At 33.8% G+C, this 18,762-nt stretch overlaps 1 protein-coding gene across 1 annotated transcript; it reads right to left on the reverse strand.

The window, feature by feature from the left end:
- Positions 1 to 1,380: 1,380 nt before the first annotated feature.
- Positions 1,381 to 13,050, reverse strand: LOC117321036 (protocadherin Fat 4-like). The gene is made up of 5 exons (XM_033875811.1): positions 13,027 to 13,050; positions 7,192 to 7,264; positions 4,607 to 5,055; positions 3,288 to 3,426; positions 1,381 to 2,109 (listed from the first exon to the last, which is right to left on the reverse strand). The coding sequence occupies exons 1-5, from the start codon at positions 13,048 to 13,050 to the stop codon at positions 1,955 to 1,957; spliced, it is 840 nt and encodes a 279-aa protein (XP_033731702.1). The 3' UTR covers positions 1,381 to 1,954.
- Between the last annotated feature and the right edge of the window lie 5,712 nt (positions 13,051 to 18,762).

The raw sequence follows: 18,762 nt of genomic DNA on the forward strand, positions 1-18,762 counted from the left end.
GCTACCTGTCGTAATTGTTCTGTGCCTCATTTATAATCAACCAATAGCTAATCAGCTGGTTCGTTTCGTAATAATACACAACTTTAGCCTAAATGTCATCAGGATCTGTACACAGAATGGCATGGCCAGCTTTCTCTTTGCTGAAGTTAGTTGTAGGAGAAGGATATAGACCTTTGGAAGGGAAACTACCACTGTGTCACTTTTATCCTATGAAGTCTTAAAGAACACTTCGTCTAATCTTTGAGACGCCCTAGTCACAGATGATGATTATCAAAGATATCTTGATTCGCCTATGTCTGACGGATGAGATCATTGTATGTAATGACATATTCATGAGCGACTGGTCATAAGACATCTTCCAACAACCACGACAGGGATAGGGTCTTTGCCTTCAATGACCGTTGCAGTTTGATGAGAGCTGAAACTAAGTCTGGACTTGACTAGTTATCAATCCGGTCCTTTCAAATCAGGTTGTGCATCCACGTCGTCCGGAAAAAGAAATGAAAATAAAATTATTGTCTGCAATGAATGCCCCTCAAAAATAAACAGACATAAACATTTTCATTTTGTGAATTTTATTTATTGATAGTTTAAAAAGACATTTTATATAGATGAAAAACATACATTTTATATATCCAGGGACAATGACATGAAATTAGATTTGCTGATGTGTTAGTAGTTTTGTATTTCCTTACTAAAGAATATTTTAGTGATATACAACATACCATACATCAGGCAATAACACATGGCCATAGTGTTTTATCGTCGTTTGGTGATGTATGTCGCAATGGCGATTCTACCATGTAATTTGTTTATGAAACACTACCGTACAAAAGATGTTCGCTGGTCAAACGGTATTGGTGATATATTGGAGACAAAGGAATTATAACATGACGGTGTGTCAACATCATAATAACAATTGTAATAAGCAATATGATAACATGGGAACATGCACTTAATTAAAGACCCGTTTTTATGGGAATTTGAATATATTTATTGCCCAGTTTTACCACACATGGCATATTGATGTAACAGAAATGATAGACTGTAACCGGTACTGAATACCACAGACTACTATTCTAATATGGAATACATAGAAATATATAGAATATTCAAAGATGAAATTATAAGAAAATAACTCCTATCAGAGACAGCAACTTACAGTTTTCAATACGTAACCGACTATTGATACTCAATCCGTACTTACCCGTACTTACCCGTGTTTTCCCCGTGAGATCAGCAGAAAATGCAATGAAGATATGGAGAGGGGTCGGGAGTGAATGGGATGATGTTGATTTAGTGTGGAGTTGGTGCTTGGGTTTGGGAGAGGGGGGTTTGGGAGGGGGGGGGGGGGGGGGGGGGGGATTTGGGGAGTGGGGGGGGGTATAGCGGTTGATAGTAATAATGAACACAAAATATCAATAGTTTGATGTATGCACTAATATAATATAGCATAAAAAGTAAATAGAAAACGCATTACATTACCTTAACCTCAAATGTACTAGCAATCAAAGCACAAAGTTTGAGGGAGCTTCGATTTGTTATAACTATTTTTTTATTTTTTCATTCATGTTTTGTTAGTTGTGATTAAACGTATCTTTCACTTTCAACAAGACCAATTTTTATGTTAATATACGCTATTTGATGAATGTTATATCAATATACATTACATGATGAATATTATGTTGATATACACTTTATGACGAATATTATATTATTATGTTCTATATGATGAATGCTATGGCTTTATGCAATATATGATAGATACTTTGTTAAAATATACACTAGAAAATGTACAGTATGTAATGTTAATATATACTACACTAAATTATGTATGTTACGTAAATATACACTATATGATGTATGTTATATTAATACACACTGTATGGTGAATTCCATGTCAATACACATTATATGATGTATGTTATGTTAATATACACAAATCTGTATACATTTACGTATATAATTGATATGTCGTTAAACACACGCAATACGTACCGTCTCCTGTGCTGACAACACCAGTAGCTGTGACGGTGATGGCGTCTGTCTTTGTAGAAGACTCTGGAAAGGACACCTCATACACAGCCTTTATATTAACGGTCAGTATTGCTGAAAAGAAACATTTATGTTTTGTTAGTAATGATATAATATTTGCATGTCTATTTTCAGTAATACTACATATATAAACGATAGTCTTATGTTAGCGCTTTTTTGCGCGAAGGGTATTGTGCTTAATGATGTTTCCACTTTTTGTCGTTTCTATATATTTATTACTACGACAAATATCATGCGTGCGCCAATTTGATGATCTGTCTTAATGCGAGTCTGCGTTTAAGTTTGAGTGCAGAAAATCTTTTTTATTCATATTCAGTGTTCATATGTATCATCACATTTATAAAATCAAGTTGATAACTATGACTGATTTTCAATTATATGTGATTAAAGAAGTATGTTCGTAATTTTCATACAAACATTTGTTCATTCTATGAGCTTTGATAAAATAAAAGTATACAATACTTAGAACGAAAACGTATACCATAGGATTGCAAAGAGAGAAGAAAGTGGTTATTGGGGCGGGGTAGGGGAATAGACTTAAACATAACACAAGTTAAAATCATCAGAATAAGAAACTGACGTTTTCAATAAAAAAAATGCTATGGTAGAGGAAATAATAAAAAAAAAACCTAAGCTCTCATATTTCCCTCGAGCAAGCCCTCGGAAAATGTGATCCTTTCGAGTAAACAAACCTTCATATTTCCCTGCATCCAGGCTCACACATGCATAATATCACCCTTACAATGTTAGATAATAATAAGGTTATATCATTATCACCATATCATACAATATAACATAATTTTGGATGAATCCTATGGTAATATTTACCTGGCTTTTTTTAAAGCTTTACGTTCAAACGTAATTATTGCACTGAGTTAATTTTTACCGGCGTCTGATTGGTTCATATTTTACAGCGAGTGTTTCGGATTCTGTTATTAACTTGCATGGCTCACGGCGGGTATTTTAGATTTCAATATTAAATTTTCGTGTCAATTTTAGTCATTGTCGGTTAATATCGCATCTACTTTTGATCTGTGCGGACTGTTTAGACCAATCAGTGTTGGGTAAATAGTGTAGTCCATAATAATAAAGTAACTACTGAATACTAGTAAAACAAATATTGTATACCTCTGGCAGCAATTCAATATCCCCTACAGGTATATTCTTATTATAGAAGTATTATCTGTATTTATAGGTGGTGTAATAGTTCCACTTCAATTAATTCCACTCACCTGTAGATGTCTGTGGACAATGCTCAGCACACATGGTGTCGTTCACAAGAATAGTAATCACTACTTGACTGGCTGTTTCTCTGTCAAGACTGTCACTCACAAACACAGAACCATTGGATTCGTGTACATCAAACATGTTCTACAAAGTGACAATGAGTCGGTTAAATAATGCAAGTCGGATATATAAAACAAGAAAAAAAGAGAAAATTCTCAATAATTACGCTGATGTTTTAATGTTTTATGCATTGAATTCTACCCTGGTTACCAACGTGGTGAGGAGATCTTCCTTATTTTTAACAACTCGTTAATTATTGTAGGTTGATATCTTTACCAGACCGATGTTGACTGGTCATTACCTTCACCAGACTGATGTTGACCGGACATTACCTTCACCAGACTGATATTGACTGGACATTACCTTCACCAGACTGATATTGACTGGACATTACCTTCACCAGACTGATATTGACTGGACATTACCTTCACCAGACTGATGTTGACTGGTCATTACCTTCACCAGACTGATGTTGACCGGACATTACCTTCACCAGACTGATATTGACTGGACATTACCTTCACCAGACTGATATTGACTGGACATTACCTTCACCAGACTGATATTGACTGGACATTACCTTCATCAGACCGATATTGACTGGACATTACCTTCACCAGACCGATATGGACTGGACATTACCTTCACCAGACTGATATTGACTGGACATTACCTTCACCAGACCGATGTTGACTGGACATTACCTTCACCAGACTGATGTTGACTGGACATTACCTTCACCAGACTGATATTGACTGGACATTACCTTCACCAGACTGATGTTGGCTGGTCATCACCTTCACCAGACAGATGTTGACTGGACATTACCTTCACCAGACTGATGTTGACTGGACATTACATTCACCAGACTGATGTTGACAGGTTGTTACCTTTACCTGACTGATGTAGACTGGTTGTTACCTTTACCTGACTGATGTAGACTGGTTGTCACCTTTACCACACTGATGTAGACTGGTTGTTACCTTTACCACACTGATGTAGACTGATTGTTACCTTTACCCACACTGATGTAGACTGGTTGTTACCTTTACCACACTGATGTAGACTGGTTGTCACCTTTACCTGACTGATGCAGACTGGTTGTAACCTTTACCTGACTGATGTCGACTGGTTTTTACCTTCACCAGACTGATGTCGACTGGTTGTTACCTTTACTAGAACAATATCGATTGAATTTTAACTTTACCAATATGTTGGCTTTGGGTTATTTTTCTCTATATTATACTTGTTACCTGAGACTTACCTGTACCAGAGTGCTGTTGACAGGGACACCTGAAATACATGTATCCGTCGCTGAATAATGTGATATTGTGTATTTCAGATTACTGTCCTCATCAGCATCAGAAGCATTGCATGTTTTGATGATTTTTCCGACGGTAATGTTTTCTTTCACTTCCGCCCTATAGGTTGTCTGGCCGAATTGGGGAATTTCGTCGTTGACATCCGTAATTGAGACAAATAGAGTTGTCGTTCCTGTACGTGGAGGAGTTCCGATGTCAGCAGCTATCACGGTCAGATTGTACAAGTCTTGTGTTTCTCTATCGAATTTTACATTCAGATCAATCGTAATGATGCCATTGATTGCATTCATTCGGAACTTATCGGATCCTCCATTTTCAATATAGTATCGTATTATGTTGTTGGGGCTGGTGGCATCATCATCTGTTGCTGACACATTGACGACGGTTTTACCTTTAAACAGATACAAATATACGGTAGACAAAATTAACAGTCTTTCCGAACAAAAACAGCATTGTTCGAAAATCAACACACGATACAATCGGCAACTTACACAAGACAAAAGACATATAGTACATATGTAGCGGATTATGTTGTTTGTGTTAGTGGCATCATCATCTATGGCTGACAGTATTTTGACGAGTTCACCTTAAAAATAGTCGAATTTGGTGCAATACACGGCTGACAAAAATAATAAGCTTTCCAAACAAAATCTTAGTTTATCGAAAATCAAGCTGCGATAAAATATTCAATTATGACGAAATACTGTTGATTTATCTAAATTTAACTTAAATTGACATCTTCGTTTTATTATGAATAATATAGTAGCATAACAGTTGTAGATCTTACAACAATGGATTCTAACTTACTTAAACACATTGAAATCAAGAATCACCGAAAGACGATGTAAAATTAAATTGCATGTCACAAGATGAAAATACCTATATATTAACAGATGCTATTCAAGGATTGACATGACTATATGTTTGATGTATGGAGTCATAGTCTCACAGGTTTGTTATCAGAACGATTTGGTGTATATATCATTGTTCACCTTTCTGGATATCTGATTTTCGTCTACAGACACAGTTTCATTTTCAGATGGAATGCATTGAAAACAACCCAATATCATAAATTTATTTAACCAAACCGACATTACATTTCACAGCAAAAGTTTTGCACGTTAATGGACAAAACCGCTGTGTGGTGTAGTTGTATCTCCTCCTTCTTTGTCAGGACTCAGTATTCTAAACTAAATACATGTTTATGAAAAGAACTGTAAAACTATTGAAATATTGAAAAACGAACAACTGCTAAAATCGTAACGAATGTCAGGTAACTACAATTTACAAAATAAAAGGAGGCGAGGAAATCATAGGTCAGCAAGTTTGTCAAACGTAACGTGGAAACTATGAAAACGATAGTAACAAGAAGACAAATGAATCATTAGGGGAACATGAATCTATTACATTGTAGTAGTACAGTCGTCATGCAGATGCAAGGTAGAAAGTTCATTAAGGAAGCATTCTGCAACACACTGTTGATAACGAATTGGAAACCCGAAAGACCACCAGGATAGGGTTATAGCTAAGGTTTATTACTGAATTATCATTATTACGCAATACGGCGTAAATTATATGTGAAAGGTATATTGCATTAAATGTTTACGTAACATATTCATAATTATTACAAATATTATTTGAGAAAATCACATTTAATAAACCAGGAAATAAATTGTCGTAGACAAAAAATTTAGCTTAATTTTCTTAACAACTGATACTGTCACTAAATCATATATATAATACTACGTAACCCATCACAGTCTAAACAGACACGAACAACCTATATTTTTATCATTAACGTTAGGGTGGGATGGAGAAGTAGAATTTTAAAACATGCCTACACTTCACGGCAAATAAAATTGAAAGTGAAGCGTTACTTAGAGACATTGATGAACATTTTATAATTTCAGATTTATTCAAATTGACTGGATGCGTATGACCCCTACCAAGAGGATGTTGTGTCCCATGATTGTTTACTTCTAATTGGAATATAGTAATTTTGATGTACGCAATACCGGACGTTATGAACTTGAGAAGGGAAACGTATGTAAACCATGTAACTTTGCTTCCTGCCATAATTAATAACATATCACCACAATAATACATACAAGTAAAACTCAATATGAATTCCTTAAAGAAATATATTCGTTGCATAAAACGTAAAATCTCCGTAAAATAATGCAAATACGTATTATAAGTATAAGTTGTTTTATGCAATTTATGTTGTTAACATGAATCAGCATATCAGGGGATGCTCATTATCTATAATTCTACTAAGTTTAAGAGAGAGCACAGAGGACAACAGCAACAAAATTGACGTTTACACTTATTAATAAACTTCAGTCTGGCGCGTAGGAATTTCTGTTACATTTTGGGAACTTATGTTTTTACAAACTGATGCAAATCAAAAACGATATGCCATTTGAAGGTGTAAATGTTAAAATATCTAACGGGAATGGATAAGACAACTTTATATCTGTTTTACTTCTTTGATATGTCTTTTGTATAATCGTTGGACTGTTCTTACCTTGTAATGAGTTTTCAGGTATCCTGGCGTTATAGCTACTTTGTACAAACTTCGGGGAATTGTCATTCTCGTCCTTTTAATCGAAAAGACACAGAATATAAATTTGGATAAATAACAGTCCTGTATATAAGAAAAGAATAACAGTCCTGTACATCAGAAAAGAATAACAGCCCTGTACATCAGAAAAGGATAACAGTCCTGTACATTAAATGTAAAAACCCATTTTTAAAAGGGGAAAAAAATACGGAAGACCCTTGGGGGCCCTTTGAAGCAAAAAAATTTTAATTTCATTTTTTCATTTTAAAAACGCAAAAATTTCGACTAAAACTCCCCAAAATTTTCAAGATAATAACTCGAAATTTCGAGATAATAACTCAAAATTTCGATTTAAAAACTCAAAATTTCGAGGATAAAAACTCAAAATTTTCATTTCCTTACTGAGATTCGAGAAATAACCAAAATTTCGACTTACAAACCCCAATTTCGACTCCCAAATCGAAATTTTCGGGGTTTTAAGTCAAAAATTTCGGGGATAATAATTTATTTATGGAGTTTGGGTAATGCCCAAATTTTTAGAAAAAAAAAAGTTTCTTTTCCTGTCAAAAAAGGAAATATATTTTTTTGGTTGAAAAAAGGGACAAAATTTTAAATGGGAAAATGCCTGATGTATATTTAATTTTGAAAAATAAAATTAACATGACAACTGTGGTGTTTTTTTAAACTTTTTCCGGCCCAAGGGCCATTTTTCAGGCGATTCATTTATTCAACGTCTGGGTTTTACCCCCTTATGACTTTAAAATTACGGGCCCTGTGGCCCATCTTTCAACTTTTATGAAGTTTAAGCAAAATTTTTAAAATTTTCATTTAATAAAAATTCTTGGGAAGCATTGTACTTCTAACCCGTGATTTGTCAAAGACTGAAACATGATAAAACCCCCCTCCTATATCATTGTTCCCCCACTATAAATTTACTATATCTTCGAGTTTTTCCCCCCTTTTTAAAGGGGCCTCCCACATAAAATATTACACAAGAATGGGAAATAAAACTTCATCTTCCAAATTTTTTTGGGGTCAGGATGATTTATACCCAATTCGTCTGAATAACCAAAAGAAAAAATTTCCGATTTTTTATCTCAAAATTTTCGATTTCCAAGGGCCGAAATTTTTGATTTTATCTCAAAATTTCGAGTTATTAAGTCGAAATTTCGATTAGTAAGCAAAATTTCAAAGGTTATTATCCAAAATTTTCGAGTTATTTTCAAAATTTTCGATTTAGTAAGTCGAAATTTCGAGTTTTTTACCCCAAAATTTCGGTTACAAAAGGGTCGAAATTTCGATTTAATTATCTCGAAATTTACGTGTTAGTAAGTCAAATTTATTTAGAAAGTCGAAATTTGATTTTATTATCTCGAAATTTTCGAGTTATTTCTGGGAAATTTCGATTTAGTAAGTCGAAATTTCGAGTTATTATCTCAAATTTTCGATTTTACTAAGCAATTTCGATTTATTACTGAAATTTCGAGTTAGAAGCGAAATTTCGGGGTTAGAAAGGGCAAAATTTTCAAAGGTTATATCCGAAATTTCGGGGTTATTATTTTCGAAATTTCGAGTATTATCTGGGAAATTTTCGAGTTAGAAGTCAAAAATTTCGAGTTTTACTCAAAAATTTCGATTTAAAGCAAAAAATTTCGATTTATTATCTCGAATTTCGTTTTTGGGAAAGTGGGGAAATTTCATTTTAGTAAGTCAAAATTTCGATTTATTATCTCAAAATTTTCGAGTTAACTCAAAATTTTTCGATTGGGAAGGTCAAAATTTCGATTTATTTTTCCAAAATTTCGATTACAAGGTCAAAATTTCGATTTATTATCTGAAATTTCGTTTAGTGGGGGTGAAATTTCGAGTTTAGAAAGGGTCAAATTTTCGAGTTATTATCTCAAATTTCGGGGTAGTAAGTCAAAATTCCGATTTTTATCCCCGAAATTTCGGGGTTATAAGTCGTTTTTTCGATTTTTTACCCTTCAAAATTTCGAGTTATTAATTTAAAATTTCGATTTATTTAATTTGGGAAATTTTTGACTTTAATAAAAAATGAAAAGGTTTTTTTTTTTGCCTGGCCCTAAGGCTCTTCCGTAGAAAACAGGTTTAAAAATTTAAAAGAAAATCATATGCGGTGTGCCTTTTTTTGAGCTGTTTTTTGATCAAAAGGGGGGAAATTTTGACATAATATTGTTTTAGGGTAAAATTCTGCTGTTTTCAACTTTGGCAGTAAAATTGGGACCATTTTTTTTTTTTTAAAATTCCCTTCTAAAAAAAATTTAACTTAAAAAAAAGGGGTTTAAAATTTTGACATTTTTTTCAGATACAAATTTCCCAAAAAAACTGTTTTTTTTGTTATACTTAAAAAACCAATTTTATGAAAGTTTTGAAAGATACTTAAAAGTGATTTAAAACCTAAAATCCTTAAAAAACATTTTTTGGGGGTCATTTTTTGGGTGTTTTGACTACTGGGGCTGAAATTTATTTTTAAAAATCACTGGATTTACCCCCCTACTACTTATGGGGCCCCTTCCCAACAATTATTGGTTTTCCTTATTTTAAACCCCAAAAAAGGGATAATTTTTTTTTTCTATTATTTTTTTTTTGCACCTCTGAATGGGGGTTTTATCCCCCCAAAATCATGAAATTTCTAGCAACTTTTTTCCCAACAGTATATATTCCCTTTTTTTAAAGTTTAACAACATTTTGGGACTGTCTAATTTGCTTATAAAAAGCATGATATCGAAAACCCGGAGTTTTCCCGGGTTTTTCATAAACACATTTTTTGTCCTGTTTTTCCGGGGTCATTACCCATGTCTGTCGGGAAATCAAAAAAATGGGAAAAAAACCCCCGGGACGTATAAATCAATTGAGACTTTAAAGATGACTTTTCAAAATAATGATCCTATCTTACAGTTTAAAGCTGAAAATTTTACCTTTTCCCTTTATTTTTTAAAAGTAAATACAGAGTAAAGAAGATTCAATTTTATCCAAACGCCTTTTGTCAAAAGTTTCGGGTTTGCGGGCTTTTTAAAAAAAAAAAAATTTAATTTCCACTCTTGAAAATTCTACTTTTTCTTTTGGCCCATTTTGGGCAGTTTCTGAAAAACCAATAAAATCAAAGAGAAACCCAAAATTTAGGTATTGGTATACGTTAGATGGTAAAGAAATGCATTACTTTTTTTAACTGCATTTTTTAAATTATTTTTTTGTTTGGAATCCTAAAATTTTCTGGACTTCGGGGAAAAATTTAAAGGGGCGTAGGTTTGATTTACGTTTTTTTTCCAAAAGGGTTTTAGAGCTGGACGACGGAAACCCGGTTACATAGGTTTCATTGGTATTAAACCCTCTACAAATCATTTTGGGATGTTTGCTTTTTTCAAAAATTTTTGGTTTTAAAAACCTCATTTTTTTAGGTTTAAATTTAAGATATCTTTTTAAGCACTGAAAATCCCCATGTCGTGACTAATATTATTTTCCCATGATATATTGGTTTTTATCATGGAAGGTCTTTAAATATTTTTTAAAAAAATTCATAAACGTAAGTTCATTTTGGGTTTATAAGGGGAGGGTTACAAAAACTTTTTATTTTTTTTATTAAAAAAAAGGATTTTATATAGAATGTTTATAAACATTTTTGAATGATTTTTTAAATTTTTTTTCATAAGATAAACATACTTTTGGGGTAACATCGTTGCAATGAAAAAACTTATGGGACTATGCTAATTATACCCCAATCGAAAAAAAGAGGGAGGATATTTTCCCAAAAGTTTTATGAAAAATTTTTAAATTTGGCCTTCCCTGTGAAAATTGTTCTGGGGCCCTCATTTATAATAAACCATAGCTAACAGCGGGTTCTTTTCGTAATAATCCCACTTTAGCCTAAAGGGCTCAGGATCTTACCAGAATGGCATGGCCGTTTTCTCTTTGCTGGTTAGTTTGTAGGAAAGGATAAGCCCTTTGGAAAGGGAAAAAACTACCACTTTTTTAAATTTTATCCTATAAAAGCCTTAAAGAAAAAATTGGGCTAATCTTTGGGACGCCCTAGCCCAAAATTTATGATTATCAAAGATATCTTGATTCGCCTATGTTGACGGATGAGATCATTGATGAATGCCCTTTTCATAGGACTGGTCAAAACACTTCCAACAACCACGCGGGGAATAGGGTTTGGGGGCTTAAATGACCGTTCATTTTGATGAGAGCGGGAAAACAAAGTCGGATTTGGGACTAGTTATCAACCCGGGTTCCCTTTCAAATCGGGTTTTGTGCCCAGGCCGTCCGGAAAAAGAAAAAAAAATAAAATTTTTGTTCCCAATGAACCCCCAAAAAAAAACCCAACAAAACCCTTTTTTTTGTAAATTTTTATTTTTTTGATAGTTTAAAAAGACATTTTAAAAGATAAAAAACCATACATTTTAAATTCCAGGGACAAGGACATAAAATTTAAAGTTTTGCTGATGTTTTAGTTTTTGTTTTTTCCTTTATAAAAAAATTTTTAGTGATTACAAAAACCAAACCCGGCAAAAACAGGGGCCATAGGTTTTTTTCGTCGTTTGGTGAGGATGTCGCAATGGCGATTTTACCAGTAATTTGTTTTAAAACCCAAACCGTCCCAAAAGATTTTCGCTGGTAAAAGGGGATTGGTTTTATTGGGGGACAAAGGAATTATAAAATGGGGTGGGTAAAACACATAATAAAAATTTGTAAAAGAAATATGATAACAGGGAACACATTAATTTAAACCCGTTTTTAGGGGAATTTGAATATATTTTGCCCGGGTTTTTCCCACACTGGAATATTGTTTGAAAACAAAAAGGGAAGATTAACCGGAAATGAATACCACAGACTACTTTTCAAATAGGGAATACATAGAAAATAAAAAGAATATTCAAAGATAAAATTATAAGAAAATAACCCCTATCAGAGACAGAAAACTTACATTTTAAATACGAAACCCGGGACAAAATTGATAATCAATCCGTAATTCCCCAAATTTACCCGTTTTTTCCCCGTAGTCAGAAAAAAATGCAATAAAGTTTATGGAGGGGGGCCCGGGGGAAGGGGGGAAGGGGGGAAAGGGGAGGGTTTTGTTTTTTTTAGTGGGGGAGGGGTTCCCGGGGTTTGGGAGGGGGGGGGTTTGGGGGGGGGGGGGGGGGGGGGGGATTTGGGGGGGGGGGGTAAGGGGTTTGTAAAATAATGAAAAAAAAAAAATTATCAATAGTTTGATGTATGCACTAATATAATATAGCAAAAAAAAAGTAAATAAAAAACGCTTTACTTTCCCTTTAACCTCAAATGTACTAGAAAATTCAAAGAACAAAGTTGGGGGGGCTTCGATTTGTTAAAAATTTTTTTTTTTTTTCTTTCATTTTTTTGTTAGTGGAAAAAACCCTTTCTTTCCTTTAAAAAAAGCCCAAATTTTTTATGTTAATAACGTTTTTGTAAATTTTTAATCAATATACTTACATGATAAATTTTTTTGGGTTGATTACCACTTTTTTAAGAATTTTAAATATTTTATTTTCTATATGATGAATGCTATGGCTTTATGCAATATTTTGTATACTTTTTTTAAAATTTTCACTAAAAATGTACTATGTAATGTTAAATTTTTAACTCCCACTAAATTTTTTGGGTTACGTAAATATACAATAATGTATTTTATATTATACACCCTGTTGGTAAATTCCATGTAAATAACATTATATGCGTTTTTTATTTTAAATATCCCAAAAATTGGGAAAACATTTACGTATAAAATTTGGGAATTGTCGTTAAACCCCACCAATATACCGTTTCCTGTGCTGAAAAACCCATGTTTGTGCGGTGATGGGGTCTGTCTTTTTTAGAAAGATTTCGGGGAAAGGAACCTCATACACCCTTTTATTTTAAAGGGTCGGATTGTTTTAAAAAGAAACTTTTATTTTGGGGTTAGTAATGATTAATTTTCCCTGTTTTTTTCAGTTTTTACACTTTTAAAAACCAATAGCTTATGTTAGCGCTTTTTTGGGGCAAAGGGGATTTTTGTTTAAAGGATTTTGCCCCCTTTTGCGTTTCTATATTTTTTATTCCTAACAAATATCAGCGTCCCCAAATTTGAGGTTTGGCCCTTAAATGCGAGTCTGCTTTTAGTTTGATTTTGCAGAAAATCTTTTTTTTTTCATTTTCGGGGTTTTCATTGTATCCCCTTTTATAAAATCAAGGTGATAACTTGACTGATTTTCATTATATGTGTTTTTAAAGAAGATTTTTCGAATTTCTAAAAAAACTTTTGTTCATTCTATGAGTTTGGATAAAAAAAAAGTATAAAATATTAGAACGAAAACGTTTTCCATGGATTGAAAAGAGGAAGAAAGGGGTTTTTTGGGCCCGGGGGGTTGGGAAATGATTAAACAAAAACACAATTTTAAAATCATCAGATAAAAACGGACGTTTTCAGAAAAAAATGCTATGGTAGGGGAAAAATAATAAAAAAAAAACCCTAAGCTCTAAATTTTTCCCTCGAGAAACCCCCCTGGGAAAATTGACCTTTCGAAAAACCAAACGTTTATTTCCCTGATCAGCTCACCATGCTTTTAAACCCCTTAAAATGTTAGAAATAAAAAGGGTTTATATAAATTATCACCATATCAAAATTTAAAAACATAATTTTGGTGAACCTATGGTAAATTTACCTGGTTTTTTTAAAGTTTTACTTTAAAAACGAATTTTTGCACTGAAAATTTTTACCGGGTTCTGAGGGTTCATATTTTACGCGGTGTTTCGGATTTTTTATTAACTTGCAGGGCTCAGGGCCCGGGTTTTTTAATTTTAAATATTTTTTTTCGTGTAAATTTTTTAATCTTGCTTTAATATCGCATCTACTTTTGATCTGGGGGGACTTTTTTAGAAAAATCAGTTTTGGGGAAAAATGGGTTAGTAAATAAAAAAATAAAGTAACTACTAATATAGTAAAAAAAATAGTGTATACCTCTGGCAGCAATTCAATCCCCCCAAAGGTTTATTCTTTTTTAAAGAAGTTTATCTGATTTATAGGGGGTGTATATTTCCCCCTTAAATTTAAATTCCACTCCCTTTAGATGTCGGGGGACATGCCAGCACACATGGTGTCGTTAAAAAAAAAGAAATCACTATTTGACTGGCTTTTTTCTCGGCCCAAGACTGTAAATCAAAACACAAAACCCAGGGGTTTTCGTTGTACATCAAACCTGTTCTACAAAGTGAAAAGGAGTCGGAAAAAATAAGCAAGTGGGTATATAAAAAAAAAAAAAAGAAAAAATTCCAAAAATTACGCTATTTTTAATGTTTTATGCTTTGGGAATTCACCCTGGTTCCAAGTGGTGAGGAAAATTTCCTTTTTTTTAAAACTCTTTAAATTTTGAGGTTGAATTTTTTACCAGACCGTTGGTTGACGGGTTTCCATTACCTTCACCAGACTGATGTTGCCCGGGAGCATTCCCTTTAACAACTGTTTTGACTGGACATCCCTTCACCAGACTGATATTGACGGGACTTTAACCTTCACCGACTGATTTTGGGACGGGACATCCCTTTCACCAGACTGATTTTGACTGGGCTTTCCCTTTTTCCCCGTGATGTTGCCCGGCTTTCCCCTTCACCAGAGGATTTTGAGGCCCTTCCTTCCCAGACTGTTTGATGGCCCTTCCCTTTTCACCAGACTGATTTTGACTGGACTTTCCCCTTTTCATCAGCCCGAAAATTGACTGGACATTACCTTCACCAGACCGATAGGGGACTGGACATTCCCTTCACCAGACTGATATTGACTGGACATTACCTTCCCAGCCCGATTTTGACGGGGACATTCCCTTCACCAGACGGGATGTTGACTGGACATTCCCTTCCCAAAATAAATTTGCGGGACATTACTTCCCAGATGATGTTGGGCGGTTTCATCACCTTCACCAGCAAGGTTAAATGGATTTTTCCCTTCACCAACTTTTTTTGACTGGAATTACTTCCCAGACTGAGGGTTGACGGTTGTTCCTTTCCCTGACGGATGTAGAGGTTTTATTTTCCTGACTGATGTAGACTGGTTGTCCCCTTTTCCCCAAACTGTGTAAAAGGGGTTTTTACCCCCCCCCCTGATGTAGACTGATTTTTAAACCTTTCCCCACACGATTTTAAGACTGTTTGTTACCTTTCCCACACTGTTTGTGACGGTTGTCACCTTCCCTGACTGTTTCGACGGTTTTTGAAACCCTTTTCCCGATTTGATGTCGCCGGGTTTTTACCTCCCCGGGAATGATGTCGACTTTTGGGTTCCCTTTACTAAAAAAATAATTAAATTTTAATTTTCCAATTGGGGGTTTTGGGTTTTTTTCTCTATATTATACTTTTTCCCGGAGATTACCTTAAAAGGGGTTGCTTTTTGACAGGGCCACCTAAAATCATGTATCCGTCGCTAAATATGTGATAAATTTTGTATTTTAAAATTTCTGTCCTCATCAGCATCAGAAGCATTGCATGTTTTGATTTTTTCCGACGGAATGTTTTTTTTTCACTTTCCCCCCTAGAGGTTTGGGTTTGGGCCCAATGGGGAATTTTGTCCGGGACATCCGTAAATTTGGGCCCAAAAAAAAGTTGGGGCTTTTTTGTACTGGAGGAGTTTCCCATGTCAGCAGCTATCACCGGGGCCAAAAATTTTACAAAATCTGGTTTTTCTATCGAATTTTTACATTCAACAAACAAAAGAGGGCCTTGATTGCTTCATTTGGAACTTTTCGGGTCCTCCATTTTCAAAATAGTTTGTATAGGTTTTTGGGGTGGTGGCAAACATCATCTGTTTCGACACCAAATTTTTTCGACCCGGTTTTTCCTTTTAAAAAGATCCCCTAAAAACAAAATTTAAAAGTTTTTTCCGAAAAAAACACATTGGGTTTGAAAAACAACACACAAAACAATGCAACTTAAAAAGACAAAAAAAACATTAAACTATGTAAACGGAAATTTTGTGTTTGGGGGTTTGGGGCACCTTTATCAGGGTGACAGGATTTTACGATTTTCCCCCAAAAAAAGTCGAATTTTGTTTTCAAAAAAAGGGCTGACAAAAATAAAAGCTTTTTCCCCCCAAAAACTTGGGGTTTTTCGAAAAACAAAACTGGAAAAAATATTCAAAATTTTGACCCCAAAAACTGTTTATTTTTCTTAAAATTTTAAATTTTAAAATTTAACCTTTGGGTTTTTATGAATAATATAGTAGCATAACAGTTGTAGATCTTACAAACAATGGATTCTAACTTACTTAAAACACATTGAAATCAAGAATCACCGAAAGACGATGTAAAATTAAATTGCATGTCACAAGATGAAAATACCTATATATGTAACAGATGCTATTCAAGGATTGACATGACTATATGTTTGATGTATGGAGTCATAGTCTCACAGGTTTGTTATCAGAACGATTTGGTGTATATATCATTGTTCACCTTTCTGGATATCTGATTTTCGTCTACAGACACAGTTTCATTTTCAGATGGAATGCATTGAAAACAACCCCAATATCATAAATTTATTTAACCAAACCGACATTACATTTCACAGCAAAAGTTTTTGCACGTTTAATGGACAAAACCGCTGTGTGGTGTAGTTGTATCTCCTCCTTCTTTGTCAGGACTCAGTATTCTAACTAAATACATGTTTATGAAAAGAACTGTAAAACTATTGAAATATTGAAAAAACGAACAACTGCTAAAATCGTACGAATGTCAGGGTAACTACAATTACAAAATAAAAGGAGGCGAGGGAAATCATAGGTCAGCAAGTTTGTTCAAACGTAACGTGGAAACTATGAAAACGATAGTAACAAGAAGACAATGAATCATTAGGGAACATGAATCTATTACATTGTAGTAGTAACAGTCGTCATGCAGATGCAAGGTAGAAAGTTCATTAAGGAAGCATTCTGCAACACACTGTTGATAAACGAATTGGAAAACCCGAAAGACCCACCAGGATAGGGTTATAGCTAAGGTTTATTACTGAATTATCATTATACGCAATAAGGCGTAAATTATATGTGAAAGGTATATTGCATTAAATGTTTACGTAACATATTCATAATTATTACAAATATTATTTGAGAAAATCACATTTAAAAACCAGGAAATTAAATTGTCGTAGACAAAAAATTTAGCTTAATTTTCTAACAACTGATACTGTCACTAAATCATATATATAATACTACGTAACCCATCACAGTCTAAACAGACCCGAACAACCTATATTTTTATCATTAACGTAGGGTGGGATGGAGAAGTGAATTTTAAACATGCCTACACTTCACGGCAAATAAAATTGAAAGTGAAGCGTTACTTAGAGACCATTGATGAACATTTTATAATTTCAGATTTATTCAAATTGACTGGATGCGTATGACCCTACCAAGAGGATGTTGTGTCCCATCGATTGTTTACTTCTAATTGGAATATAGTAATTTTGATGTACGCATACCGGACGTATGAACTGAGAAGGGAAACGTATGTAAACACATGTAACTTTGCTTCCTGCCATAATTAATAACATATCACCCAATTAATACATACAAGTAAAAACTCAATAGAATTCCTTAAAGAAATATATTCGTTGCATAAACGTAAAATCTCCGTAAAATAATGCAAATACGTATTATAAGTATAAAGTTGTTTTTATGCCAATTTATGTTGTTAACATGAATCAGCATATCAGGGGATGCTCATTATCTATAATTCTACTAAGTTTTAAGAGAGAGCACAGAGGACAACAGCAACAAAATTGACGTTTACACTTATTAATAAACTTCAGTCTGGCGCGTAGGAATTTCTGTTACATTTTGGGAACTTATGTTTTTACAAACTGATGCAAATCAAAAACGATATGCCATTTAAGGTGTAAATGTTAAAATATCTAACGGAATGGATAAGACAACTTTATATCTGTTTTACTTCTTTGATATGTCTTTTGTATAATCGTTTGGACTGTTTCTTACCTTGTAATGAGTTTTCAGGTATCATGGCGTTATAGCTACTTTGTACAAACTTCGGGGAATTGTCATTCTCGTCCTTTTAATCGAAAAGACACAGAATATAAATTTGGATAAATAACAGTCCTGTATATAAGAAAAGAATAACAGTCCTGTACATCAGAAAAGAATAACAGCCCTGTACATCAGAAAAGGATAACAGTCCTGTACATAAGAAAAGAATAACAGTCCTGTACATAAGAAAAGAATAACAGTCCTGTACATAAGAAAAGAATAACAGTCCTGTACATAAGAAAAGAATAACAGTCCTGTACATAAGAAAGGAATAACAGTCCTGTACATCAGAAAAGAATAACAGTCCTGTACGTTAGAAAAGAATAACAGTCCTGTACATAAGAAAGGAATAACAGTCCTGTACATCAGAAAAGAATAACAGTCATGTACATAAGAAAAGAATAACAGTCCTGTACATCAGAAAAGAATAACAGTCCTGTACATAAGAAAGGAATAACAGTCCTGTACATAAGAAAGGAATAACAGTCCTG

This window comes from Pecten maximus, chromosome 1, assembly GCF_902652985.1.
Source record: "Pecten maximus chromosome 1, xPecMax1.1, whole genome shotgun sequence".
Taxonomy (NCBI): domain Eukaryota; kingdom Metazoa; phylum Mollusca; class Bivalvia; order Pectinida; family Pectinidae; genus Pecten; species Pecten maximus.

Excerpts from the sequence above, each read along its gene's own strand:
- LOC117321036 (XM_033875811.1), bottom strand. The coding sequence starts at position 13,050 with ATGGGTTTTTCAGCACAGGAAACG. Across the intron at positions 7,265-13,026 it reads GTTTTTCAGCACAGGAAACG|GACGAGAATGACAATTCCCC; the intron begins GTATATTGGTGG and ends TTCGATTAAAAG. Across the intron at positions 3,427-4,606 it reads TCAACAGCACTCTGGTACAG|AACATGTTTGATGTACACGA; the intron begins GTAAGTCTCAGG and ends GTCACTTTGTAG.